Genomic DNA, 17012 nt, shown 5'->3' with positions numbered 1-17012 from the left:
GGCTTTACTCAGAAACTGTATCCCATCTTATGGGTGAATTTTAATTTAGAAATAAAATAGGACAGTTTAAACAGGAGGGCCCGATTCAAATAATCCTTAATAATTCTTGTTCCAGAATATCATTCCATAAAATCTCTTTTTGAGAGGAACAATCTTTTTTTCCTCTAGAGATAGCCAAAATTGTTTTTAAAGTGGATTTTCCAATAAATGAACATTTCTTTTCAGTTACATAGATGATTCTTAGATTCTCTACATGGTATTTAAACCTCCCTGAGCTTTTCTGCAGGTACTTATGAAATTCGCATGGGTTGTGCTTGGAGGAGCAGAGGCAAGGCGAGAGTCTGGACATAAGCAAGCTGAACAGGGTGAAACAAAGTGAGGGAGGTTGATGTTTACAAAACTCCGTAACTAAGCCGGGCGTGGTGGCACACACCTGTAATCCCAGCACTCGGGAGGCAGAACTAGGAGGATCACCGTGAGTTCAAGGCCACCCTGAAACTCAGTGAATTCCAGGTCAGCCTAGGCCAGAGTGAAACACTACCTCAGGAAAAAAAAAAAACAAACTCCATAACTATTTTCTTGACTTCAATTGTCTTGAATAGATTTGTCTTTTCTGACACTCAAAGAAAATGTGTCCTTTTTACAAACTGTGTGTTTTTATAGAATTACAATATTGACTTTTCTTGTGAGTACAGCTTAGATTACAGATCTGGTACTTTTCATTTGACCTGAAAGAAAGCACATTGTAAAATTACATTTAATCAGCTTGTGATATGAAACACAATGAAGCCGGGTTTTTAAAACAACAAGCATGAATAAGTATGTCCCACTTGAACCACACATTAATTAACCCCTAGTGGAGTTGGTATATCAATTTAAGTATTCTCTCTTTTTTTATATGTAAAGCTGTGAAATCACATTTCCCATATAATCAGTATTATTGGTCCTAGTTTGACCAATGACTATAGGAACTCTGAATAAACTGCTGAACCTCTCTCATTTTTGCTTCTTTATTGCAAAATGAAGGATCATTACAGAGGTTCCATCATGAACTAGCATAGTATCTTATGCTGTGAAGGTGCTTGGAGGGGCTGTCTCATAAGGGACATGAGGAAAAAGCCCATTCTTCCACAGTGGTGAGAAGGGAGGGGAGAGGGTTGTTGGGCCAGCACAGTGGAAGCAATGGACCAGGTAGGAAATGAGCTTTGGAACTAGTGCTTCAGGTCTTAATCCTCTCACTTCAGGACTGTATGGTTTCACTTTCTCTACTCTCTTCGCTCTCCAATCCATTTTGCAAAGAAAACCAGATTATTCTCCCCTGCTTAATCCAGCTTCCCTTCTGTCCTAAACCACTGTAAGATATCACTTCACACTAAGACAACTAAAATTTCTTAAAGACAATGATAAATGTCAACAAAGATATGGAGAAATTCACCAGGCATGGTAGTACACACCTTCAGTCCTAGCACTTGGGAGGCTGGGGTAGAAGGATCAGTGTGAGTTCAAGGCCACCACAAAAACAAACAACAACAACAAAACATACGAAGAAATTGAAATCCTCTGTTCTGTTGATGAAAATAGAAAACAGCTTAGCAGTTCCTCAAAAGGCTAGACATATAGTTACCATAGGATCCAGCAATTCTTCTTCAATTTATATTAACAAAAATGAAAATATACAGCCATACAAAAATGTGTATACCATAGCATATAGTAGCATTATTTATACCATGCCAAAGCGTAGAAACACAAATGTCCTTTGACTGATTAACGAATTAAGTTGTATCCATGTACAGAAATATTATTTGTCCGCGGAAAGGAATGAAAAAACAATTCATATTATAGCAATATGCTAAGTGAGAAAAGCCAGTAAGAAACAATACATATTGCTATGATTCTACTTATGAAGAGTTCAGAACAACCAAGCCCAAACCAGGACCAGTGGCTTGTGTCTGTAATCCCAACACTTGTGATGTAGAGGCAGGAGGATCACAGCAAGTTTGAGGCCAGCTTGGCTTATATCATGAGTTCAAGGCCAGAAAGGGATACATAGTAAGACACTATCTCCAACTAACGAACAAATCCATAGGGATTGAAAATAAGTTAGTAATTGTCAGGGGCTGTAGGAAGGAGGAATGGGCAGTGTCTCTAATATGAATAGGGTTTCTTTGTGAGGTGATAAATATCCTAAAGTTAGAAATGGTGAGAAGTATATAACTTTGTGAATATACTGAAAAACAATCATTCAGATCTTTTAAAAGATGATTTATGAGAATTATATCTCAACAAACTGTTATTTTCTACATCTTAAGTATGCCTGCCATTGAGATCCTGATCTATGCATTTTTCCATTCTCAGGGTGTTATTTCCATGGTAGGCTTTTCTCAAATGCAGAATTATACTGTTGAAAATATTTTTCCTTTTTTTTAAGGTATTTTATTTGTATTATTTATTTGAAAGGGAAAGAGGCAGAGACAAAATATGGGCCAGGTGCCAGGGCCTCTAGCTTCTGGAAACGAACTTCAGATGCATGCACCATCTTGTACATCTGGCATACCTGGGTCCTGGGGACTGTAACCTGGGTCCTTTGGCTTTGAAGGCAAGCACTTTAACTGCTAAGCCATCTCTCCAGCCTGAAAATCCTTTTCAGACTCTGAAATCCTGTCTCTCCAAAGGACATGTGTTTCTATTTGAGTATCATTGATCAAAATTAGAAGCATAAGCCTTGTGTGGCAGTGTACTCCTGGAATCCAAGTACTCAAGAGGCACAGGCTACCTGGGCTACATAGAAAGACAATATCTAAAAAAAGAATCAAAGGCATAGTAATCGTATAAAATTTAATAATTTGCCGGGTGTGGTGGCTCAGTTCTGTTATGCCAGGTTGAGATAGGATTGCTGAGTTTGAGTCCAGCTTGGACTACAGAGTGAGTTCCAGGTCAGCCTCAAAAGAAATTAATGAGACTAGAGAGATGTCTTAGCATTTAAGGCACTTGCCTGCAAACCCTAAAGACCCGTGTTGGACTCTCCAGATACCACATAAGCCAGACGCACAAAGGTGAGACAACTGCAAGATTGCACATGTCCACTAGGTGGCATAAGCATCTGGAGTTCAATTTCAGTGGCTTGGGCTCTGGCGAGTCAATTCTTTTTCTCTGTGTCTCTCTCTTCCTCTCTCTAAAATAAAAAGTAAAAAAAAAAAAATTAATGGTCAATGAAGATAATATCTAGGAATATCTTACGAAAAGAATTCACTTATTTGTTATTATTAATAATTAAATAGGTTTGTGTGCATAATAAAGTTAATGGCTATTTAGTGAAGGTTGTTAAAATCATATTAGAAATGAACTTACTTAATTATTCTATTTTCTAACATTCAAACCACCTTTTATTCCAAAACTTACGTGGTGCAGGCATTTTTGCAAGGATAGGAGCCACAGTGTCTTCTAGTTGTTGTCTCTGCTCAAAAATCTCATCAATGGAAGCTTCTGGATGAGTTTCCAACCACTCACTTTTTGCACGGCATGCATTGAGGACAGCATTCTAGGGACAGAAATAGTGAATTTATATTTCATTTACTTATTGAAAACTAAAATTGTAATGTTCTTAAACTGGCCCTATCAGGTAGAAACTTCTGTGATGATGAGAAGTTTCTAGATCTCCATCATCCAAACCAGTGACAGTTCGAGACACTCAGTTCTTGACTACTAGAGATGTAGCTTGTGACTGAAGAACTGAATTCTAAACCATATTTAATTTTGCATCATTCAAATTCAAATAGCCAAATATGGCTTCAGACCATGGACCTGAACAGAATCCTTGAACTGCTCTACATTTTCTTCCCAAGTCTTTTTTTTTTTTTTTTTTTTTTTTTGAGAGAAAGAGAGAGAGAAGTAGGCAGGTAGAAACAGAGAGAAAGAGAGAGAAAGAGAGAATAGGGGCACCTGGGCCTCCAGCCACTGCAAACAAACTCTAGATACATGCATCCCTTGTGCATCTGGCTTACATGGGTCCTGAGGAATTGAACCTGGGTCCTTTAGCTTTGCAGGCAAGTGTCTTAACTGCTAAGCTATCTCTCCAGCCCCCTCGCCCCAATCTTTTTTAAGTGTTTTTTTAAATGATTTTTAAAATATTTGATTTATTTGCAAGAAGGAGAGAAAATGGCTGTGCCAGGGCCTCTAGCCACTGCAAACGAACTCCAGATGCGTGCGCCACTTTGTGTATCTAGCCCTCCTACTTTCATGTATTGTTTTGTGTGTGTATGACTCTTTCTGGAGCATGGTCAACTTGCCAGTGGTTATATCACTGAAAATCCATCTCCCCAGGAAATCATGAACTACTTCATGGGCCCCTCCCCTACCCATAGAGAAAGGTCAATGGGCCCAATCTTGTGCAAGTCTTGTGCAGGTGACCGCAGCTGCTGTGGGTCCACAAGTGCAATCACCATGTCAGGTCTCTACGATAGCATGCCACAAAGCTCCACTCTTCCCCTTCCTCTGCATTCTGAGCTGCCACTTTTGGGCCAAGATTCTCCCATTTCTGCTCCCCACGGGGCTGGGGTTACAGGCATATGTGGCCATGTCCTACTTTTTACATGGGTTCTAGGGGATTAAACTTGGGGCTAATTAGACCCTCTCAGGCCATCTCTAACCCACTAACCATCTCTCCAGCCCAGCTTTACATTTTTAAATGGTGTCCTTAAACAATTATTACCAGTAGCCTGAAATGATACAGTTTGATTTTGTTTTATAGTTTTATAAAAACTTATTCATATTTATTTGCATGGATTAGTGATGTTTAAAGCCTTGATCACAGGTTTTGTGCTACAATAGGCAGTGGTTAATGTGAAGATATATAGCTAGAAAAATTGTGGAGAATTATGTGAGTAGTCTGTATTTAGCCTTAAACACATCTAAACCACCCCTCCAAGGCTCAGAGAACCTCACAGAAAAGGGATGAAAAGAATGTGAGAGCAAAGGATGGAGGGCCATGAAACACTGTCTTCTGGAAATGACATGGCTGTTACATTCATCAAGTCACAACACCTGTGTTTTCCTGCACAAGACAGCCTCTCAATGCTTCACCATTGATGGGGGGAGGATACCTAAGACTTCAGAGCTCCCAGCATAGCTAATGGCAGCTAATGGTTACTGCAAGAGGGAAGTCAGGTTCATCAGTGATGTAGCCAGTGGTAAGTTGCCCATTTCACAGTAAATAACCATCCACCCATAATCATGCAAGCAACTCTAATTTAACTCAATGGGTAAAAAGAACATAAATGTAATGTGGGGATTAATAGGGAAGAAGTATGTTAATGGGAAGGGGAGAGGGATAAGAGAGGATAACTGGAAAAAATAAGATGAAAATGTACTATATACATGTGTGAAAGTGTCAGAATGGCAAAAAAATAAATGAAAAAAATTTAAACCCCATGTCACCTTTTATTTTCTTTTTTTAAAAGATACATTTATTTGCTTATTTATTTGAGAGAGAGAGAGAGAGATAATAGGTGCACCAGGGCCTCCAGCCACTGCAGATGAACTCCAGACACATGCACCACCTTGTGCATCTGGCTTATGTGGGTCCTGAGGACTCAAACCAAGGTCCCTTGGCTTTGTAGGCAAGCACCTTGACCGCTAAGCCATTTCTCCAACCCATCTTTAATTTTCTTTTATTCAACACATTTTTAACATTTATTTATGCTATCAATTATAATATTTCCATCTGTTTCATTTTAATTTTGAACAGTCTCTCCCTAATCAGTAGCTTATGAGGGAAGGAAAAGAAGGAATAGAAAGAGAGAAGAGAGTGAAGAAAAGGCAAAAGGGAAGGAGACAATGCAGTAAGGACTATCACCTACCTCTGAAACATGAATGTGGAAATTAAGATTTAAGACAATTCTCAAAAGACTTAAAACAAGCAATAATCATAATACAGCACCTTGTCTTCCTTAAGGAACTTTCCTACTCCCTTTTCTGTCTCCGTAACGGCCATAGAGAACTTTGTAATATATTTTTTCAAAGACAGTCTTGCATCTGGAAGAACAGGACAGTAAAACACACAAGATAAAGACAAAATCACATGCTGTACTATTCATGAGGTCCATTCTACATCCAGAACTCTGTGAAGAGTGTATGTACCAGAGGCCCTTGTCATCATTTTGGCTGAAGTTTAAAATGACAGCACTTGGGGAGCAGGTCAGTCTGAAGCATTCAGATGCTGCTACGATTGTGCTAAAATTGTTGAGGAAAAAAGAAAATATAAAATGTGACACTTGATCCCAAACTGACCATCTCTATTAACAATGTTTACTCTGAGCCAGGCGTGGTGGCACATGTCTTTAATCCCAGCACTCAGGAGGCAGAGGTAGGAGGATCACTGTGAGTTCGAGGCCACCCTGAGACTACATAGTAAATTCCAGGTCAGTCTGAGCTAGAGTGAGACCCTGCCTCGAAAAACCAAAATAAATAAATAAAGTTTTTTTAAAAAAAAAAAAAAAGAAGAAGAAGAAGAAAAAAAAGTTTACTGTGAAAAACTTTACTCTGGAGAAAAGAAAAGTAACAAAAAAATGTTTTGGAGGGTGTGTGAGAAATGTTTCAGTGCTGGACACTCCACTGTCACTTCTTTTCAGCAGTATGTTGCTTTTTGGGTCAAAAAATATGGAACGCTTCATGAATTTGCTTGTCATCCATGCACCGGGGCCATGTTAATCTTCTCTGTATTATTCCAATTTTAGCATACATGCTGCCGAAGCGAGCACAATTAAAATTTTATTCATTATAGTACTTGTAGTAAATGTTATTACAAAGTGTGCAAAACTTGCTTTTAACTAAAGTTATACTAAGCTGAGAGAAATCAAAGACCAAAACAAATGAAAGGACTTAGAATATTCCTCAATGACTAGCCGAGTCTTGTAAATTGTAGATGCACATCCCCCTCTTTGTCATTTTTTTTTTCTGAGGTAGGGTCTCACTCTAGCTCAGGGTGACCTGGAATTCACTATGGAGTCTCAGGCTGGCCTTGAACTCACGGTGATCCTCCTACCTCTGCCTCCCGAGTGCTGGGATTAAAGGTGTGCGCCGCCACTGCCGGCCTCTTTGTCATTTTTGTCAGGTATTTGGTCCCAGCAACAAGAAGTTGACTAACACTCCACAGAAAATATCATCTTTCAAACTACAGTGGTGGGTCAGACCACTGCATCATAGATACTGCCATTCAAAAAGGGGAAAACAGGGCTGGAGGAATGACTCAGTGGTTTGCGCAAAAGTAAGGCAAACGTAAGGCTGCACATAACCACTAGTTGGCGCAGGCGCCTGGCGTTTCATTGCAATGGCTGAGGCCCTGGTGCACCAATTCTCTGTGTGTGTGTGTGTGTGTCTGCTGTGAAAGAGACAGAAAGGAGAAAAAGAGAATTGGCTCTCCAGGTCCTCAGCCACTGAAATGGAACTCCAGATGCTTGCATCACCTATTGGGCATGAGCTTGCCTCGCCTTTATGCAGCTGGTTTAAGTGGAGAGTCAAACATGGGTCCTTACACTTTGCAGGCAAGTGCCTTAACTGCTAAGCCATCTCTCCAGCCATCTCTCTCTTTTTAAAAAATATTTTTATTTATTTACAAACAGAAAGAGAGAGAGACAGAGAGACAGAGACAGACACAGAGACAGAGACATGGGATCTGGAGAGTAGATCATGAGTCCTTAGGCTTCACAGGCAAAGATCATAATCACTAAACCATCTCTCCAGCCCTCTAAAATTACTTGCCAGAGGGGTCTCTTAATTTTCAGCATCTGTTAGCTGGTTATTACTATAACAAAACATCTGAAATGATAAACTTATAAAGAAAGAATAATTTTGTTTTTTTAGCCAGGAGTGGTGGTGCACATTTTTAATCCCAGCACTTGAGAGGCTGAGGTAGGAGAATCACTGTGAGTTTGAGGCCAACATGAGACTACATAGTGAATTCCAGGTCAGCCTGGGCTAGAGCGAGACCCTACCTCAAAAAAGAAGGAAGGGAGGGAAAGAGGATAGAAGGGCAGGAAGGAAAGAGAGAGGAAAGTTGGTTTGACTCAAGTTTTAGCAGGTTTGAGTCCCGGGATAGCTGGTCCTGTTGTTTGAGGCTATGGTAAAACAGCTCATGTAACAGGTGTGGTAGCACACAGGAGCAAAGCCATTCCCCTAGTAGCTCAGAACAAAAGAGCGGAACAGGAAGTGGCTGCAGTCCCATTAATCTTCACTCAAGGGCACATCTCCAGGGACCAGAACACCTCCCACTAGGCTCCTCCTATTCAAGTTTCCAACAATTACCAATTGTGCCAAGCTAGGACCAAACCTTTTAATACAGGAACCCATAGGAGTCACATTTCAAAATCATTGCAGCTCTTTTGATAATTTAGACAGGTTGAAGAATTCCTATACCATCAAAACCCATTTCCCTTTTGCTTAAGAGTTTTTCCTTTAATTTATGTCTTTCTTTCCACATTTTACTATAAGCAACAAAACAAAAACTATTAACCCATGCCTCCAATATTTTTTTTTAACTTCATCCAAATACCCACACTTATCCTTACAAGTTTTGCTTTTCACATGTCAGGGCCTGGTCCAGCTAAACTTTCTGATGTGATATAACAAAACTGTATTAACCTCCATTTCCAAGAATATATTCTTAATTTCCCTCTAAGCCCTCAATAGTGCCTTTTGTTGTACACATGTCTAACAACACAGTGGTCAGGGCTACCCAGGTTTTTTCTATTGTGAACTTTAAATCTCTTCCAGCCATCTACTCATTACCCAATTCCAAAGCCACCTCCACATTTCTGGGTATTTGTTATAGCAACAACTCATATCCAGGTAGAAAAATCAGTACAAATTTCCTATGCCTTCTGTAACAAGTTATCATAGATTTATTAGGTTAAAATCACAGTCATATATTCCTTTACTGTTGTGGAGCCAGTAGCCCAATTCAGTTTCATTGGGTTATAGCCAAAATATGAGAAGGGCACTTCCTTCTGGAAACTCTGAAGGCAAATCAGTTCATCTTCTTCATCTTCATCATCTTCTAATCTCACTGTTACTTCTTGACTGCTTTGTATATTTTCAAAGCATGTCATTTCAATGTCCACTTGATGAACACATCACCTTCTCTTCTTCTACAATGAACATCCCTCCACCTTCTGCTATAAGAACACTTGTCATTGCACTTAAGTCCCACCTGATTAACCAAGGTTAATCTCCCCATTTCAAGATCCTTCACTTAGTTGTATATCTGAAAGTCCCTTTGCCATATAATACCCAAAGGTTCAATTGATGTAGATACCTTTGTGACCATTATTCAGCCAACCACAGTTGGTGTAAATAAGTTCATGAAACTTCAAACAAGAAATTCAAGTCATTCAAATACTTGAAGTCATCTGCCTGTCTATTAAATGGACATAATAAAAGTACCTTCCATAGTCAAATTCAGTCCCATATCTGGAATAGCATTAATGATCATGGACCAATCAAATGGTCTTCTTGCTTGCAACTCTTCACAGCTTCAAATTCATCATTCATGTTGTAAACATAAACAATTTATTAAATTGGAATAAAATGCTTAAGTTTAGGCTCCATTAGTTAGGTGACTTGGAATTAGTAGTAAGTCCAGAATTTCAAAGCAGAATGGAAATCAGTTGGACAAGAAGACTAAAGGAATTGTCCTGTAAGGGCAATTAGCCAACAAATACATTATTTTTTTATTTTAGGTGACTTGATAAAGAAAGGAGCTTACTGCAAGCATGAACTAACACCCACAACCTAACCATTCATAACAGTTCCCTCATTTATAAAATGGAAATATTGGAACAGAGAGATGGCTTAGCAGTTAAGGTGCTTGTGTAAAAAGCCAAAGGACCAAGGTTTGATTCTCCAGGATCCACATAAGCCAAGATGCATAGGGTGGTACATGGGCCTAGAGCTCATCTGCAGCAGCTGGAAGCCCTAGCATGCCTATTCTCTCTTTTCTCTTTCTCTCAAATAAATAAAAATATAAAATAAAATAATAAAATATTTTTTAGGGCTGGAAGGATGGCTTAGTGGTTAAAGGCATTTGCCTGCAAAGCCAAAGGACCCAGGTTTGATCCCCCAGGACCCACGTTAGCCAGATGTACAAGGCGGCACACATGTCTGGAGTTTGTTTGCAGTGGATGGAGGCCCTAGCACACCCATTCTCTCTCTCTCGCTCTCTTCTCTCCCTCCCTCTTTCTCTGTCAAATAAATAAATAAATAAATATAAATATTAAAAAGTAAAATATTTTAAAAATAATATGGAAATATTATACTATAGCCCTCAAAAAGTAGTTGTGAGAATTATGGCATATATCATAATTATATATTAAATAGCATATACTATAGACTGTGTGTGTATATATATATATATATATATATATATATATATATATATTATCATACATAATACAAAGCAATTATGACATATGGTGTAATGCAGGCAAATACCTCAGCATAGTGCCAGTTCACAGTAAAATAATCAATTAATTTATGGGTTTTTTTAAGTTTTTAATTTTATTTATTAGAGACAAAGAAAGGGAAGGACAGAGATTGCAAGCGAGAGAATGAGCACATCAGGGCCTCTAGCCACTGCAAATGAACTCCACATGCATGCGCCATCTTGTGCATCTGGCTTACATGGGACATGAAGAATAGAACCTGGATCCTTAGGCTTCACAGGCAAGCACCTCAATCACTATCTCTCCAGCACAAATTTATGGTTTTTATTTATTTGTTTGAGAGACAGAAAATGGGTACATCAAGGCCTCTTGCCACTGCAAATAAATTTCACATACATGTACCACTTCGTGTGTCTGGCATTATATGGGTACTAGGGAGTTAAACCCAGGCTTTAACAGCTGAGCTACCTTCCAGCCCCGAATTTATTATCTTGTCAGCCCTTGAAATTCTATAAATTGCTCTCTGCTGCCTACTGAATAAAATACAAGGATTTCTAAAATCAACATAGCCACAAACTATCTTGCCAACTTCATCTTCTCCAACATTCTTTCAAAGTCTTTCCATTATTCACTTCTATTCCTTCATATTGTGCCTCCCATCATGGCTCCCTCCTTTGGTGCCTTCAAATCTCTATTCAAGCATTCCCTTATCCAAGATGTCTCTTAATAACACACACTCTCTTTCTCATACACACACACACACACACACACACACACACACTTGTTGTTGGCAACTTCTCAACCCCCTTACCATGAGCTGGAGAGATGAATCAGCAGCTAGAGGCACTTACTTCCCCTTTACCACTCTATTTTTCTCCATAGATATACAGGTTTAGATAGCCATAATTTTGTCTCTATAGTAAATAGTAACCTCCTGTTTTATTTTTGATTTACTTATGTACTATCTATTCCTAGAGCAATACTTAACACATAACTAGCACTTAGCTATTTGATGTACACTTACACAGAATTTCTTGGTGGTTCTAAGATGTTGTCTTCACATTACTACCCACCAAAATCCCACTTACTCTTCAAGGACCAAGCAAATACACTTCTACTAAATCTTGTAATTCCCCCAGGCAGAACTTGTTGCTTTTGTGACTGTTCATAATTGATATAAACCTCATTTTATACTATCATATTTTTAATATTTTTTTTTATTTATTTGAGAGCGACAGACACAGAGAGGAAGACCGATAGAAGGAGAGAGAGAGAATGGGCGCGCCAGGGCCTCCAGCCTCTGCAAACAAACTCCAGACGCGTGTGCCCCCTTGTGCATCTGGCTAACGTGGGACCTGGGGAACCGAGCCTCGAACCAGGGTCCTTAGGCTTCACAGGCAAGCGCTTAACCGCTAAACCATCTCTCCAGCCCATATTTTTAATATTTAATTGTTTATTTACTTATTAGAGAGAATGAGAATGTGTGCATCAGGGCCACTAGCCACTGCAAACAAACTACAGATGCATACACCACCATGTGCATCTGGCTTACATGGATTCTGGAAAAATGAACCTGGGTCCTTAGGCTTCACAGGCAAGTGCCTCAACTGCTAAGCCATCTCTCCAACCCTAATTTTTTTTTAGGCAAGCCCAACAGACTACCCTACTTTTTATGAAAGAGAGCAAGAGCGAGAGTGAGAGAAAGAGAGAAAGAATTAGCAAGCCAGGTCCTCCAGCCATTGTAATTGAACTCTAGACACATGTGTCAACTTGTGAGCATGTGCGACCTTACACGCTTGCATCACCTTGTGCATTGGCTTACATAGGACCTAAAGAGTCGAACATGGGTCTTCAGGCTTTTCACACAAGTCCCTTAACCACTAAGCCATCCCTCCAGCCCCCTAAAATAGTTTTGAAAATATTTTACTTATTACTTGAGAAAGATAAAGAGGCAGCTATATATAAAGAGACAATGGGCATGCCAGGGCCTCTAGCTACTGCAAACCAACTCCAGACACATGCACCACTTTGTGTATCTGGCTTTATGTGGGTACTGAAGAATCGAACTTGAATCCTTTGGCTGTGCAGGTAAGTGCCTTAACCACTAAGCAATCTCTCCATCCCTATCATAACTTTTGTTACTACTTTGGCTTTTGTTTTTATCTGAAGTTATAAGCTCCTTAAAACAAAAGCTACATCCCACCTTTTGTCATATACCAGGCCACCTCAACATCCATCTTTTTCCATATACCATACCACTGTCAGCACCCCTCACTCATTACCTGACTATGCCACATCGGAGATTTTTTAAAATTTATTTGCCTATGTGTTTGGAGGGGCCATGGTGTACCAGGGTGTGGTGGTTTGAATCAGATCTCTCCCATAAACTCATGTGTTTGAATGTTTGGTCTCTAGCTGGTGGCAAATTGGGAGGTGTGTATTATTGGGGGTGGATTTTGGGTGTTATAGCTTGCCAAAGTATGGCTCACTCTGTTGCTACTATTGTAAACTGGCTATCTCAGAGGTGATGTCCAGCCTCTGCTCATGTCATGCATCCTCCTGCCATCATGAAGCTTCCCCTCGAGACTATAAGCCAAAATAAAGGCTTTCCTCCCATCAGTTACTTTCAATCCCAGCAAAGAGAAAGTAATTACATACAACACAGGATCTCCAGGTCTCCTGTTGATGCAAACAAATGCCCACCCAGTTTCCCATGGGTGGTGGGGTAATTGAACCCAGGCCAACAAGCTTTGTAAGCAAGAACCTTTAACTACTGAGCAATCTCCCCAGCCTCAAGGATATAAGTAACTTTTGTCATGAGATTGTATTAGTATACTTGCATATCTATCATTGAATTTAACTATAACTAAGTTAATCAGATTTTAAAAATAGAAGTACTTCAAAATATTCTAGTAAAAAAAACACTAAAAGCATCTCTCAGAAACCTAGGATGATTGGCTGAGTGACACTTTTTCATTATAGTGCATTTCTTTATGATGTCACCAAACTTATCTGTGAGCCACAATGACTGATGATGCTAGAGAATGGTTACCACTGTATATGTGCTGGGTAAAACTGGCTGATGGGCAAGATTATCTGAAAGGCCTTGAATTAAGCAGTATTAACTAATACTCGGCATTTTCTTTTCTTTTTTTTTTTGGCCAATTTTTAAACTCAAAATTTTTTTTCAGCTACAACAGGAATATGTCTCATCAAGGACTAACCCTAATTCCTGTGTTGTTTATCTGCTTCTTCAGCGAGAGCTTCTGCATTTGTGACGGAACAATCTGGGCAAAGGTTGGATGGGAGATTTTTCCTGAAGAAGTATACTATCTGCAGGTTAAGCCTCCTCCATCGTACTGTCTCCCTTATCCTCTGGACAGACTCTTCTGCAGCTTCGCCAGCATGGATCTATTTCAGAGTTCTTTATACCTCATTTACATTTTAGCACAAGCTCTTTTTTTAATTTTGTTTGTTTTATCTGTGCATTACCTATGGATGAAATGGAAGAAACACCAAAAAAAGGTGAATGTGTGACCCAAACAGTAAGAGTTATAGAATCTCAAAGTTTATGGCAAAGATTATCTGCTTCTTTGAAAGCTACCCTTCTTTGCAGCCCTTCCCTCCCCCATCCCCATTAGCTAGCATGGTGAGGAGCAAATACCAGCTCCTCGATGAATGTGTGTTGAATCCTAAAGTTTTTTTTAAATAATCCAAAGGTGTTTTTCATTTATTTGTTTGTTTATTTGAGAGAGACAGAGAGAGAGAACGAGCGCACCAAGGCCTACAGCCACTGTAAACGAACTCCAGACACATGCGCCACCTTATGCATCTGGCTTATGTAAGTCCTGGGGAATCAAACCTGGGTTCTTTGGCTTTGCAGGCAAATGCCTTAACCGCTAAGCCAGCCCTCCAGCCCTGGTGTTTTCTTTTCTTTTCTTTTATTTCAAGTTACAAAACACACCAAAAGAACAGTGAGAAGCAGTATATAGAATATAAGAAATGAAGCTGCCTGCCTGTTCTCTGAAGTAAGTCATCTGCCTCATAAAATGATATGGATCAAGAGATCCCTTAGGGGCATTCAGAATCCACTGAAGAAAGCTAAGTACAAAGCTGGCATGAACTCTTTTAAAGGACTGTCAACTAATTTCTAATGTTAGGATAACTTTCTGGGAAATAGAGCTCTTAATTTCCCATTTTGCCAATAGGTGGCACCATAGTTTAAGGCAATCTTAAATGCTTATTGACCAAACAGAAAACCTAGAACTTGAGAATGATTTAGCCTATAAATGTTTGCTTATTTTCAAAATATATCTGGGGCTAGGAATGTGGCTCAGTGGTAGAGCACCTGCTTGGTGTTCTCAAGGCTCCAGGTTCAATACCCAGCACTACAACAACAACAAAAAAAAACAAGTAACATATATATACATATATGGCATTACATAGTGATCTTGTTTAGTAAAGAAAACATTTTGCCAATATTCAAATAATTTCTCTTGGTAGAGTACTCAAGTATTAAACACTAAATGACTGTTAATGGTCATAATGATTGATCTTAGGTTGAACACCAAAAAGAGTATTTCTTCTGCACTTAGACCTATAGTAGCCTATTGTTTGCATAAATAATGATGTGTGAGCATTTGTAGTTTATTTATTCAGAATATAAACTCAATTTGAAGCAAGATAAAAATTGACATTATTTGTTTTTCTCCCTTCAGCTGAAACAACAAGCCTCTTTAGATAAATACGATGATGATCTAGAAAGCCCATCCATCTATGACTTTGACCAAGTACTCTGCAGACTGCTAAACACCACATCAATGATGACCAAGTTCCTGAGGCAGGTGTCCCAACATTCTCCTAAGAAAGTTAGGCACCGCACATTAAAGAGGAAGAAGAGTAAAGGAGGAGAGAAGTCAAAGGATGCTAAATCTCAGCAGATACAAATACAGCTTGGGCAAATATGAAGATTACAAAAGAAATCTACTGGGACAGCTTATCTGAGGATAACAAGGCTTCTTTGGAGAGCCATTGTAAAAATTTTTGCCACAATTTTTACTGAAATTTTTCAGAGAAGCCTGGATTTCCATTAACTGAAAAAAAATCCATCCTTACTAAAGTAGATCCAGAATAAAATTAAAATACCTAACCTGGCATGTAAGGGTATAGCAGGCAGTAACTATAGGAGCAACTTTTTCAAGCACTGACCACATCTAACAGGTATTGCGCTAAGTGCTTTACATGTCATTGAATTTTCACAACTCTTAAGATGAACTATTACTGATCCCCCTTTCAGAAAACTCAGGTATAGAGAATTTAAGTGCCCTGCCCAAGCTCATATAGGCTTCAAAAGGAAACACCAGTGTTTATACTCAAGCAATTTCAAAAAGCCATGACTTGACTCTTTAATATCATGCTATAGCCTACCTTTGGAAACCATGACTTATGGTTCCAAAAAACAATTTTTTTTGTTTTGCTTTGTTTTTCTGTCCTGGAATTCACTATGTAGTCTCAGGATAGCCTCAAACTCATGATGATCCACCTATCTCTTCCTCCCCAGGGCTGGGATTAAAGGCATGCACCACTATGCCCAGTCAAAAAAAAAAAAAAAAAACAATCTTATAACTTTCTCCCAACATTCACTTTTGCTCCCATATCTAAGATACTGTGCATGCCCTTTCTCCTTTTTATTGTATATTCAAATCCTGTTCATTCTACAAAGCCCAGCTCAACCCCAACATATTGACTTCCTGTTCTCCACAGAATGGAGGTTATACTTATGTTTCTCCACACATTCTCTGCCAGTTTTTACTCTCAATAGTAGTCTTTCTAATAATCTTATGTAATCATTGAATGATTTGTAGCTCTGCTAATAAACAGAAGGCAAGAACAGCTGACTGTACTTACAATACTGACATACTTAACAGAGCGCACTCTCAACAAAGGCTTACTTAAAGCATGAATACAGAGAACCATGCAAAATGAATGCTTTGAAGTTCATAATCATTGGTTTTTATGAAAGTTGTTTACACAACACACCTCCCTAAATGCTCTTCCAGCTGTGTTCTACAGAGCTGTGGAATGATCCAAGCAAGATACTGCAAAATTGAAAACAGCACATAGTTTTTTAATGTTTGCATTTAAATATAATATACCCATAAAAGTGAAAAATCACGTGTATAGCTCAATAAATTGTCATGATTAGAATGCCCATATAATCAGGAACCAAATTAAAAATGATAGCTCTCAGAAGTTTTCCCTTGTTGTAAGGGTAGTTATTATTGGATTTACTAATACCATAATTTACTTTGTCTAAGAAAATTATTTCTAATTACTATTACCACATTTTCTATCTAGGGAATCAAATATTTTACTAAAATATGCCATTTTTCAAACATTTAAGGAATATTTTATCTGGATCTCTCAGAAAGCAGCCTTGAACATATATGTTTAAAACTGTTGTATGGTTTAATTGTTAGATGTTGCAAAATTAATAAGCTTTCTTTTTTAAAATATTTTTTATTTAAGAGAGAGATAGGGAGAAAATGGGCATGCCAGGGCCTCCTGCTTCTGCAAACT

The 17012-nt window shown here is 38.8% G+C and overlaps 2 protein-coding genes and 1 non-coding gene across 4 annotated transcripts in view; 1 reads left to right on the top strand and 2 right to left on the bottom strand.

Annotated features, from left to right (window-relative positions):
• Ankrd45 (ankyrin repeat domain 45) overlaps positions 1–17012 on the bottom strand; it is a 39590-nt gene that overhangs the window by 2848 nt on the left and 19730 nt on the right. Inside the window, exons 4-6 of one of the 2 annotated variants that reach the window (XM_045135236.1) lie at positions 5936–6030; positions 3400–3538; positions 554–728 (exon numbers count right to left, since the gene is read on the bottom strand). In XM_045135236.1, coding sequence (XP_044991171.1) covers positions 697–728; positions 3400–3538; positions 5936–6030 — 266 coding nt within the window. In that variant the 3' untranslated portion in view covers positions 554–696. Of the gene's footprint in view, positions 1–553; positions 729–3399; positions 3539–5935; positions 6031–17012 lie in introns of those variants that run through there. The other variant, XM_045135242.1, reaches the window with a different exon arrangement.
• On the bottom strand, positions 6649–6755 carry LOC123458222. Its single transcript, XR_006635519.1, has one exon. It is a non-coding gene; the product is annotated as a U6 spliceosomal RNA (small nuclear RNA).
• Tex50 (testis expressed 50) lies at positions 13638–15400 on the top strand. The gene is made up of 2 exons (XM_012948813.2): positions 13638–13958; positions 15152–15400. The coding sequence occupies exons 1-2, from the start codon at positions 13638–13640 to the stop codon at positions 15398–15400; spliced, it is 570 nt and encodes a 189-aa protein (XP_012804267.1).

This window comes from Jaculus jaculus, chromosome 1 (genome assembly GCF_020740685.1).
Source record: "Jaculus jaculus isolate mJacJac1 chromosome 1, mJacJac1.mat.Y.cur, whole genome shotgun sequence".
Classification (NCBI taxonomy): Eukaryota; Metazoa; Chordata; class Mammalia; order Rodentia; family Dipodidae; genus Jaculus; species Jaculus jaculus.
The sequence above is the reverse complement of the archived record's forward strand: the minus strand, read 5'-3'. Positions and strand labels throughout refer to the sequence as shown.